General features: G+C 60.5%; 1 protein-coding gene across 18 annotated transcripts in view; it reads left to right on the top strand.

The window, feature by feature from the left end:
- The window catches only part of KIF1A (kinesin family member 1A), a 32598-nt gene continuing 21734 nt past the window's right edge, over nucleotides 1-10864 (top strand). For 8 of the 18 annotated variants that reach the window (XM_065639647.1, XM_065639646.1, XM_065639644.1 and 5 more), the window contains exons 1-14: nucleotides 1-106; nucleotides 4173-4249; nucleotides 4353-4532; nucleotides 5028-5093; nucleotides 5291-5469; nucleotides 5828-5939; nucleotides 6325-6402; nucleotides 6717-6782; nucleotides 7076-7093; nucleotides 7467-7542; nucleotides 7651-7729; nucleotides 8007-8149; nucleotides 9952-10085; nucleotides 10601-10680. In XM_065639647.1, coding sequence (XP_065495719.1) covers nucleotides 1-106; nucleotides 4173-4249; nucleotides 4353-4532; nucleotides 5028-5093; nucleotides 5291-5469; nucleotides 5828-5939; nucleotides 6325-6402; nucleotides 6717-6782; nucleotides 7076-7093; nucleotides 7467-7542; nucleotides 7651-7729; nucleotides 8007-8149; nucleotides 9952-10085; nucleotides 10601-10680 — 1394 coding nt within the window. Of the gene's footprint in view, nucleotides 107-4172; nucleotides 4250-4352; nucleotides 4533-5027; nucleotides 5094-5290; nucleotides 5470-5827; nucleotides 5940-6324; nucleotides 6403-6716; nucleotides 6783-7075; nucleotides 7094-7466; nucleotides 7543-7650; nucleotides 7730-8006; nucleotides 8150-8490; nucleotides 8518-9876; nucleotides 10086-10600; nucleotides 10681-10864 lie in introns of all 18 variants that reach the window. The other 10 variants (XM_065639642.1, XM_065639641.1, XM_065639640.1 and 7 more) reach the window with 3 other exon arrangements.

Genomic DNA, 10864 nt, shown 5'->3' with positions numbered 1-10864 from the left:
ATGGCGGGAGCATCCGTGAAGGTGGCGGTGCGCGTCCGGCCCTTCAACTCCCGGGAGATGAGCCGGGAATCTAAATGCATTATCCAGATGTCGGGGAGCACCACCAGTGAGTGCCGCTGTCAGGAGCAGGGGGGCTCGGGAAGGCTTTGGGTGCTGCCCGGGGAGGAGCGCACGTTGTCTGGCTGCGGCAGCGAGCACGAGGCTGCCAGGATCTCTGGTGCAGAAGCCCGTAGCACCTGGCGTGGGCTGGAGGAGGGAATCTGGGGGAGATGTCGCCTTTCCTACAGGGAAATGCAGCCCCACTGCTGAAACGGCAGCAGCGGGATCTATGTGACACCGAGCCCTTGGGCAGCGTCCCCTGGGGATGGGGAGGAAGTATCAGGAGAGCCTGGAAATGCTGGTACGTGGGTGTGGAGCCGAGGGCGCCCGACCTGTGGTCGCCTGCCCAGGCGTGGGAGCCGTGCACTGGCCAGCGAGTGGCTCCTGGCAGCACCGCCTGGCCAGGTAACCGCGCAGGGACCCATCCCGGTTTCTGTGGGGCTTGGAGCCACTACGATGTCGGGATGGAGAGGCAGGAGTGGGATTTGCTGAGGGAATGGCGTGCTTGGGGAGGGGGGGATGTAGCATGGGGGCTTGGGGCTTCCTGCCCCGTCTGAGCCCATCAAGCATTCGCCTCTCCTAAAATAACGGCTACTAGAAGTACGGAGTGGGAAAGGCAGCTGAAGCCTTCCTTTTTGGCTCTGGAAGCCTCCAGATGGGACGACATCTAAAATAACTCCCTCCCTGCCTGCCTCCTCGGGGCTTCCTGCGCCACCAGTGGCGGTGGGTGAAGCAGCGGCGCCAGCCGCCCCCGCGGCGCTCTGCCAGGCCGCCACGACAGCCCGGTGGGAGGGAGTGGGAGGAGGGCGCCCGAGGCTGCAGGGCGGCTCCGCGACCCCGCCAGGTCCCCCGCACATCCTAGGCCAGGGGAGCAGGAATGGAAGGGGGGTCGGTGGGGCAGCATCTGCCAGCCTCCGGTGTCCTGGGGGGCTCCCCCTGCCCGGGTGCACGGGGATGCTCCCCTGACGGTGAGGGAGCCTTTCTGGCCCAGCAGGACCTACACGCGTGCCTGGGACTGGGTGCTGCCAGGGGAACCTTCTCTTCTGGCCTCGATGGCTGGAGGGGACCTGCCACGCTCCAGGCCCAAGTCAAGAGCATCGGGCATCCCCCACCTCCACTATAGCCATGTTTGCTCGGACCATCCCGCCTCCAGGCCCTGCCCCAGGCCCCTTGTCCCCTGCCCGTGCTGGGGAGGGCTGGCAGGGCTGTGGGCAGGGGCAGCGCCCTGGCCAGCCTTTTGCTGACGGCGAGGTTTTTCTCTACGAATGGACAAGCCCTCGGCTAATCCCCCTGGCTGGGGGGCAGGTGCGGGGGGACTCTTGTTCCTGCTTCTCATGCCAGCTGAGGGAGGCAGGAGGATGCTGGTAGTGCTGGCTGCGCTCCCCTCCCCGCTCCTCAGAGCAGGACTGTCTTGGCCTCCTGGCTCCTTGCATAGAAGCCAAAAATAAATGTGTTGGGGGGGTGAGAGCAAGTTTCCCCCTTCCTGGGATTATTTGCAGAGAACCCTGCACATACTGGGCTGGGGCAGGTTGTTCTGCCTAATTCATTAAGCCCCGTGGTGGGCAGTGGGGGCCCGGGCAGGAGGGGGTCAGCCCTTCTCTGCTGTCCTTTTCCCCCAGACTTGCAGCCACTGCCCCCTTGGCTCGCTGCACCACGGCCGCCTGCCAACACTGCCGCTTCGTTTCCCTGATGTCCCCGCTCCGTGGGGACCAGCCCGGGCACCAACACCCCCAGCCCCTCTCCTGCCAGCTCCCACCAGGACAGCGAGGAAGGGACCCCGGCTTTCATCCCACAAGGCCATTAGTATTCTCCAGCCGGAGCCGTGCCTCTGCAGGCCTTAAAATACAGCGATTATTTTCTCTCCTGTGGGTCTTGGGTTTCATCCTGCTTGGTGCTTGCCCACTTGCTATGCTCTGCCGTGCCACTGGCTCTTCAGGGCAAAGACAAGGGTCATCTCCAGATGTTTTCCTCCTCGCCCTCTTGTCTGTATGTCTGTCTTCCCCCTACACCCCCCTGCTTTTTTAATCCTCTTTGGTTGCAGCATGAATCTTTCACAGCGGCTTTGCAAAAGCTCTGGGATGCCTGGTCACAGGAGAGAAAAAGACCCACCAGTGGCAGCCAGCCATGTGGGAGTAAATAAATGGGAATGAAAGGGGCACGGGGAGGGTGTTTCAGCTCAGGGATGGCAGGTCCGCTGCTCTCAGTGTGCACCCTTCTCCCCCGTGTCCCAGTCTCTGGCCGCCTGGGCCAGCTGGTCGACTGCAGCTGGGATGACCGGAGCTGCTCGGCGCCATCCCTGGCTGCTCCTCCGCCCTGTGCCCGGCATGGGCTGGCACTTGGACGCAGAACAGCTGCCTTGTGCAGCCCCATCCTGCTTGCTTCTGCTTTTACCCCTGCTGGACTCATTTTTAGGGGGGCGATGCTCCAGTTTGCTGCAGCAAGGGCCACCTCTGCAGGGCAGAGACACACCCGAGGTGAGGGCTGGGGGCGGTGGATGGCGTGGCAGAGCTGCCAAGTGAATGCCAGGAGCCATCGGAGAAGTTCCACCTGATTTCTCACATGGTCTCTGTGCCTGCTTCCCTGCCATGGCTGCTCACATGCCCTCGACACACCAGCCAGGCACGGGCAGGGGGGATCCCCCATGGCTGCCTGAGCTGCCCAGAAAGGCCTGGTGCCCTTTCGGACCTCCGTGTTCCCATTTGCATCTGTGGGATGGGCAGTTGCTGCAGAGATGTCACTTCCCAGCCCTTTCTCCTGAGAGCGCAGCTCTGGCTTTGGTAATTAGTCTGCCTGGGATGCAGGAGGCATCCGGAGCACCTGAGTCACGCTGCCTCCAGCGGGCAGGCGAGCAGGCACGGAGCCAGCGCCCAGCCCCTCTCTGAGCATCTGAGCAGCACCATGCTGCTGTTTCGTGGTCAAGGCTGGATCCTGACACCCCTTCCCACCCTTCGTATGCTGCCTCGCTGCCTTTGCCGGCAGGGATGGACGGGTCTCAGCACAGAAGTGGCAGGTCCCTCCTGAGGGAGAATCCATTGTGGCAATGCAGAAGGAATTTGGAGCAGAAAGCATCCATATTCATCGTGCCATGCGCTGGCACATTCGAGCCCGCGGGGAGCGGGCTGTGCCATGCCTGGGGCTGCTTGGGAAGGTCCCAGCTTGAATCCTGAGTGGGCGTGAGCCTTGGCCAAGCAGCAGCCCTGGGGCAGGGCAGGTTGGGGCTGCGATGGAGGGGGCTCCGTTGGCCCCAGCGCTGCGCGACCTGCTCGCCCCCGGCAGCGGCAGGGAGCAGCTGGGGGCTGTGGGCAGGGGAGCTGTGCTGCGCCAGCCTGCAAGGGCATTTCAATGTTGCCTAACATAGCTGATGGCTGGATCTCGTGATTACCATGCTGGTTTGGGTTTCTTCTGAGGCATCTGTTATTTCAGGAAAAAACCCGTCGTAAATGCTCTACAGGGGGTGAGGGGAAGCGGTGAGCAAGGAAGAGAAGCGATGCAGTCTGCAATTTCCATGGCAACGTCCTTTTCACCAGGGGATGGGAAAAAGCAGGCTCTTGTTTCCTCTGGCAGTGTAACATGAGGCATTAATCACCCTCCTCTGGGGAGGAGAGGCAGGAGCTGGAAGGGGCCTGGGGGAGGCCCGATGGGGCTGCAGCTGCTCTCACCCGCAGCACCAACGTGTGCCGCTTTGGGCACGGCCTCCCAGCTGAGGGATGGGGGAAGGCTGTGCCTCTCCCGTGCTGGTGCCAAGCTGCCACGGCAGGTGCCGGAGCAGGAAGGAGCCGGAGGGAAGGAGCTGCTTCCCCCACGCTGTGCCCAGCAGGATGTTTTGGGCAAGGCTCTGCCCTGCTCCCTGGGCTGCTGCAGGCTCTGCTGGGCTGTGGCACCTGCCTCCTCTGCTGGCTCTGTTGGGGTCTGGGGACTCTGGACCCACCTGCAGAGCTGTAGGGTGCTGGTCCTGCTTTCCAGGACCATTTTGGACTGAACCCCATCACCCTTCTCCCCTCACAATTGGGATGTGGGTGATGGGGATACCACAGGCGGCTGGCTGACCTTGTGTTCCCGTCTGTTTCCCCTAGCTATTCTGAACCCAAAGCAGCCTAAAGAGACACCAAAAAGCTTCAGCTTTGACTATTCCTACTGGTCCCACACCACGGTAAGAAGCAGGGGGCCTGAGCCCGCCTGGAGCGCTGGGCTGGGCTGGGAGAGGCAGGAGAACCTCTTTGCAAAATTTCTCCATGTCTCCCTCCTCTATGCAGCCTGCAGACATCAACTATGCATCTCAGAAGCAAGTGTACCGAGACATTGGCGAGGAAATGTTGCAACATGCCTTCGAAGGCTATAACGTCTGCATCTTCGCTTATGGGCAGACGGGTGCTGGAAAATCCTACACCATGATGGGGAAACAGGAGAAGGACCAGCAAGGCATCATCCCGCAGGTACCACCTGGTGAAAAGCTGCCTTGTTCCCTGGTCCCAGCAGGATGCCCAAAGGAAAAGTGGAGCGCGGAGGGAAGAGGGGAGCAAGGTGGGAGCGGGGCCAGGCTTTGCCAATGTCTACCACAGCCCTGCTGCTCCAGCGAGCTGGCACGGCTCTGCCAGAGGGTGGGGGGACAAGGAGGGTCATGCCAGACTCCTCTGAAACGGGACGAATTCCAGCCTGGCCACACGAAGCTGGTGTTTGTGAGTAGCGGTAGTGGAAGTGCCGAGCCCCCACTGGCTGTGGTTGCTGAGAGCTGCTGTGTGCTGGCCCAGCAGGGCACCAGGGGGTTTCTGGGGATGCTGAGCCATCTATATCAGTGTGGGCGGTGTACTGCCAGCTCCCCAGGAGCCATCCCAGCACTCAGGTGCTCATTTTTTTGGGGTGAGAAGGTAGAAATCCCTGTGACCTGGGCATCCCAGGCAGGAGCATCCTTCTGGCTCTTCTCTCCACAGCTGTGCGAGGACCTCTTCTCCCGCATCAATGACACGACGAACGACAACATGTCCTACTCCGTGGAGGTAGGCACCTCATTGCCTGCCTAGTGCGGCTCCAGGCTCCCGCCTGGCTCTGCAAGCCATGCTGGTGTGCAGACCTCTCTTTGGGGGGTCCCATCCCTGTGGGTGGGGTGGGATGGGTGGGCAGGGCCTGATTTTGCCTACGTGCTGCCTGTCCACACCCTGCTGGCCACTAGCCCTTCTTGTGCCCTCTGCTTTAGGTGAGCTACATGGAGATATACTGCGAGCGTGTGAGGGACCTCTTGAACCCCAAGAACAAGGGGAACCTGCGGGTGAGGGAGCATCCCCTTATGGGTCCATATGTTGAGGACCTTTCCAAGCTGGCCGTGACCTCCTACAATGACATCCAGGACCTCATGGACTCTGGGAACAAGGCCCGGTGAGTTGGGGGAGCAGGAGATAGCCAGGATTTGGAGAGCTTGCAGACATCTCCAGGAAGTCCTGCTTAACTTCCTTGCTTTGCCTGTCTGGCTGCTCTGGAGGTGGCAGTCCCCTCCTGTCTGAGCGCTGGGTACCTCCCACTTATTTTCACCTTACCTCCTTCCTGCTCTCAAAACAAGCTGGAGGCAGCAGGAGGAAGCCTGGACTTTTGTACATCTCCTCCCAGAGTCCTCTCCTGTCCTCCAGACTTGCCTTCCCATCACGTACCCTGTCCTGAAATGAGCCCTGGCCCCAGTGCCAGCCGCTCCAGTGTCCCCTGCAGGGTGTCATACCTCCCTGTCCTCCTCTCCCTGCAGCACGGTGGCTGCCACCAACATGAATGAGACCAGCAGCCGCTCCCACGCCGTGTTCAACATCATCTTCACACAGAAGCGGCACGATGCCGAGACAGACATCACCACTGAGAAGGTGAGACCAGAGCCCGGGGGACCTGGGGGAACCCGCATGGGCCCGGGAAGGGCTTTGCGTGCTATCAACACCATTTGTGATGGGATGGTACAGTCTGATGGAGGGTTGAAACAGGATGGAGATAAGACCCAGGCACACGCTGGGCTCACGGTCTCTTGAGGGACTGGCCCTTGGACAGGATATTTGGCAGCTGGTGCCCTCCAGCCCTGCCTGCAAGGATGTTAGCCCTGCTCCTGGCCAAATCCTGGCAAGGCGACCCCGCGGAGCCCACCTCTGCCTTCAGAGCAGTATCACTTTGCAAGAAGTCTTTGTTCCCTCCTCTGCTACGTGCTGGGACCCAGTTTGCTGTGCCGACTGGGGCTGACAGCCTCATCTCTGCCTGCAGGTCAGCAAAATCAGCTTGGTGGACCTGGCAGGGAGCGAGCGAGCCGACTCCACCGGTGCGAAGGGCACAAGACTAAAGGTGAGAGGTGGCATGAGGTTCCCTTCTGCTGACACCGTGTCCTGTCCCCTCGTCCCCAGCTGTGACATCTTCTTTCCTTGCCTGGTTCCTTGCCCACTACGTTGCCAAAATCCTTGATAGGGTTTTGTCTGAAAGCTGCCCAGTGCCAGTTCCACCTGGGTCCATGAGTCCCAGCTGGGAGGTATTGGTTATCCAGTAAGACCAGCTGCTTTTTGCCCACCCCATACTGGGACTCCCCATCTTCCTGGTGCGCTGGGCTTTAGTGCCGCTCTGAAATGGGGCCTGAGCATCTGGGCTTTTCCTCTCTCCACCAGGAAGGAGCAAACATCAACAAGTCCTTGACCACGCTGGGGAAAGTCATCTCTGCCCTGGCCGAAATGGTAGGTAGCTGGATCACAGCCGAGCGATGGCACTGCAGGGGAATGGGCTCAACTCAGCAGGGATGGGCTCAGCTCCAAGCGGTGGGGCATCCCGGCAGATACATGGGACAGGCAGATACAGGGGCAGGCAGACACAGGGACAGGCAGATACATCCCAAGCTGTACCCAGGGCTGGTGAGGCTGCCATCTCCATGGGGACCTGTGCCAGCCACTTTCTGCCTGGGGGACGGGGAGCTGTGGTGGGTGCCAAGGCAGGGAGCAGCTCACTTAAAGTCTTTCTGCTTTCTTTGCAGGATTCGGGGCCGAACAAGGTAGGTGCCCTGGCCAGGCTGGGGAGGAGGTTTTTTTTTTTAGCACAGGTGAGTGGGAGTGTGTTGCAGAGTGGTTTGGGACTCAGGCTCTGCCCAGACCCAAGCCACACTTCTTCTGGGGGTTGACAAACCCTCCGTATACTCGTCATCCTCCTCACCCTGTGGGTCTCAGTACCTGGCTTTAAACACCCACCCAGCCCAGGCAGAGCACTTCACAGGCATAACCTGCGAAGCTGAGCAGAGCTGCCCGAGATCACGATGGCCGGGCAGAGCCATTCTCCTCCGAGTCCCCAAGTCTGGGGGCTGGCTGCCACCTTCCCTCTGAGGCGAGCAGGCAGCCTGACAGCCCTTCTCTCTGCTCTTCATCCCCCAGAACAAAAAGAAGAAGAAGACAGATTTCATTCCCTACCGCGACTCGGTGCTGACCTGGCTGCTGCGGGAGAACCTGGGTGAGGACATGGGTGGGAGCTCCGGGCCTGGCAGCGGGCACTGAATGGTGGGTGACGGCTGGCGTGGCAACTGATGTCTCCCTGATGCAAGTGTATCTTTGCGGGCAGGGGGCAACTCCAGGACAGCCATGGTCGCTGCTCTCAGTCCTGCCGACATCAACTATGACGAGACCCTCAGCACCCTCAGGTAGGAAGAAGTACCCTTGTCCCCCCACAGGGAGTGAGGCCAGGGAGTGGCTCTGAAATCCAAGCACCTGCCACGTGCTCTCCTCACCTCTGTGGCATCCCTGGGTGGGGAAGTGCTGTTGGGGGACCCTGAAACCTCATACAAGAGGCCGAAGGATTGTCCCAATGCTGGCATTCTCCAAAGGATCACTTGCCGGAGGGGCTCAGCAGCGCTCCCCCTTGCCCAGCAGCTGGGGGTTTGCCTCCAGGCCACTGCTCAGGGCTCTGCTCATCCCTAGGTACGCCGACCGTGCCAAGCAGATCCGCTGCAACGCCGTCATCAATGAGGACCCCAACAACAAGCTCATCCGAGAGCTGAAGGATGAGGTGGCACGCCTGCGTGACCTTCTCTATGCCCAAGGCCTCGGGGACATCATTGACAGTAGGTACCACTGTGTGCTCTCTAACAGCAGCCCCAGGCAGAGGTGGGCTGGAGCCCCCCCTGCCCAGGGGGCTGGCATCCCTGCACACGTGTTCGCAACCCCCAGCCTGCTCTCGTAAGCAGGAGGAGCTGCTTTACACCCAGCAGACCTCCCCTTCTCCCCCTCCACCTCCCGTCTTCAGCCCACTGCACCTGGCAGAGGTGCCAGGAAGATGTTCCCGGGGCGGCACCTGCCCGTGGCCTCTCCTCTGTGTGCTGTGGGAAATCCTACTGAGATGAACCCACTCTTGTTCTGTTCTCTCTGTCTTACCCCTGCTCCCTGCCCTCTCTCTCTTTCTTAGCCCATCCTGCTGCAGGAGGATCCAAATGTGTGTATTCCCCATCACTGGTACTCTCTATTGCTTCATGGCTTTGGGAGGTGTAGGCTGCGCCTGGGAACACCTTTGCAGCATGGGGAGGGCTCCCGTAGCCGGCCCCAGCTGATGAAGTCTGGCCGTCCCCAGGGAGCTGGCAAAGGGGATGGTGGCAGAGTCGCAGTTAGCGCCTGGGCTCAGGATAGCATTTGGAGGAACCAATGTTCCCTTTCTGCTGTGCCAAGGGCCTGATCCCCATAAGAACTCCTTCTTCCATGCTGTCATCATGTTTCCTGTCGCTGCTACTGCTTCTGCTGCACTGGGGTTCATCAGGAGTACAGCCCGGCATGGTGCTTGGGCAGGCTGGCACAGCACTCTCCTGGTGGAGGGGTGAGGGGTGACAGCCAGGAGGCTTTTGCCTGTGGATAAGCACTATCACCCCATCCCTCCCTGGGCCAGGCAGTGCAGCCAGGCTGTGGCAAGCCTGCTGAAGCGATGGGGACCTGGCCTGTCCCCTCCTGGCTCGGCTCTTCTGATGCGGGCTGATAGAGACGGATGACTAACGCTGCTCCCACTGACCTGTGCCCGGCCCACCTCTGGCATACTGCGCTGAGCCCCTGTGACTTCTCAGGGCCGGAGGAGCGTCTCTGATACCTGGGCCCCTTTGCTGCAGGGCCTGGTGGCAGCGGATGCTCTGGGTGCTGACAAGCGAGCACCGCTGCCTGTAACGGTTGCGCTGCCGCCCTGCCCTCACTTTGCTCTCTCTCTGCCTGCCTCGCCAAGGTGCTGCTCGAGCGGGCCAAGGGATCGGACTGTGCCAGCGAGGGAATCCCATGGCTCCTCCTGCTCTGTCCCCCTGGCCCCTTTGTAGGGCAGAGGGCCACTGCCTCTTCTCCCCTTCCCTTCTCATTCTCTGCCCCCAAATTCAGCTAATCAAGGGCAGCCGGGCAGGGAAAACCATCTGGGTTGTGTTGGTGGGAGAGGATGCCAGGGGCAGTGGCATGCTCTTGGGGAAGACAGTTGATCCCAGACCTGATGGCTGCAGGATCTGGTGTTGCAAAAGAAGCATCCCTGCGAGCCCGGGAAGGCTCCAGGGCTGTTCCTGTGGCTCCCAAAACAGCCTCGTGTGCCTGGGGAGCTGCCCAGGCCGGGGGAGAGACGTGCGTGCCCTTGCCCTGCTGCTGCCTGCGCCACTGTGCTGTTGCCTGTGCCTATTCCTTGTAATTCCTGGCTTTCTTCTTGCTGCACCCAGCCACTCTTTTCTTTTTTTTTTTTTTTTTTTCCAACAGCTTTTCTTGTCTCTATCTTTCTCTTTCTCTCTCTTTTCCTGTCCATGTGTCTTTATCTGGCCCATCCCTCCTTCCCTACCTGTAGATGTGTCCGACTTTGAGAACAATAATGATGCTAGAGGGGCAGAGCTGAGTCACCGCCATGACAATCTCTCCACAGTGACCAACGCCATTGCCGGGATCAGCCCCTCTTCCTCCCTGTCAGCCTTGTCCAGCCGCGCCGCCTCTGTCGCCAGCCTCCACGAGCGCATCATGTTTGCTCCAGGTAGTGAAGAGGCAATTGAAAGGCTCAAGGTAAGAGGTTGGTGCCCAGCAGGATGGAGGGCTCAGCTCGATGCTTTTGCACTCAGGCTTGTGGAGGGGGGCTTGGTATTTTCTGGAAACCCATTATGGATGATGCTCATTTGAAGCAATGCTTGGGAGTGCTCTTGCGGAGCGGACAGACCCAGAGCTGCCCAGTGCTCTGGGCTGCCATACTGGAGAGGGTTTGTTGTGGTAGGGTCCACCTCGTGCTGCCGTCCTCCCCGCGGGGCGACTGCTGCCCACCCTGTGGGGTGGGTTCTCCCAGCTCGGGATGGGTGCTCCTGGCTCAGCACGGCACAGGAGCAGGCTGGCAGCAAGGGGATGGAGAGGCTGCTCTTCGTGCCTTGCTCTTTGAAGACAGGGACAGACATGTGTGAAATGCTACTGCAGCTCATTTAAACCAGCCTGAAACTGGAACCAGTGTCCTGCTGCAGCATGCTGGGCAGAGCCTGGCAGAGCGGGCAGGCCTGCTGCCCGTAGCACACTGCTAACCCCACACTTGCCAGGAAACGGAGAAGATCATCGCGGAGCTGAACGAGACATGGGAGGAGAAGCTGCGGAGGACAGAAGCAATCCGGATGGAGAGGTGGGTGGGATGGGACGGGATGGGACGGGACGAGACGGGATGGGATGGGACAGGCTGGGGTTCCCCAGGCATCTCCCCTCTCCACTTTGCACTTCTGGAGGCAGTTGGGCAATTTGACCATCCAGCTGTACCTGGCTGCTCCTGGGTGCCCCACGGCCACCGTATCAGTCTGCACAGATGTGAT

The sequence above is a fragment of the Caloenas nicobarica genome, chromosome 8 (assembly GCF_036013445.1).
Source record: "Caloenas nicobarica isolate bCalNic1 chromosome 8, bCalNic1.hap1, whole genome shotgun sequence".
Classification (NCBI taxonomy): Eukaryota; Metazoa; Chordata; class Aves; order Columbiformes; family Columbidae; genus Caloenas; species Caloenas nicobarica.
This window is presented reverse-complemented; position numbering and strand designations above follow the sequence as displayed.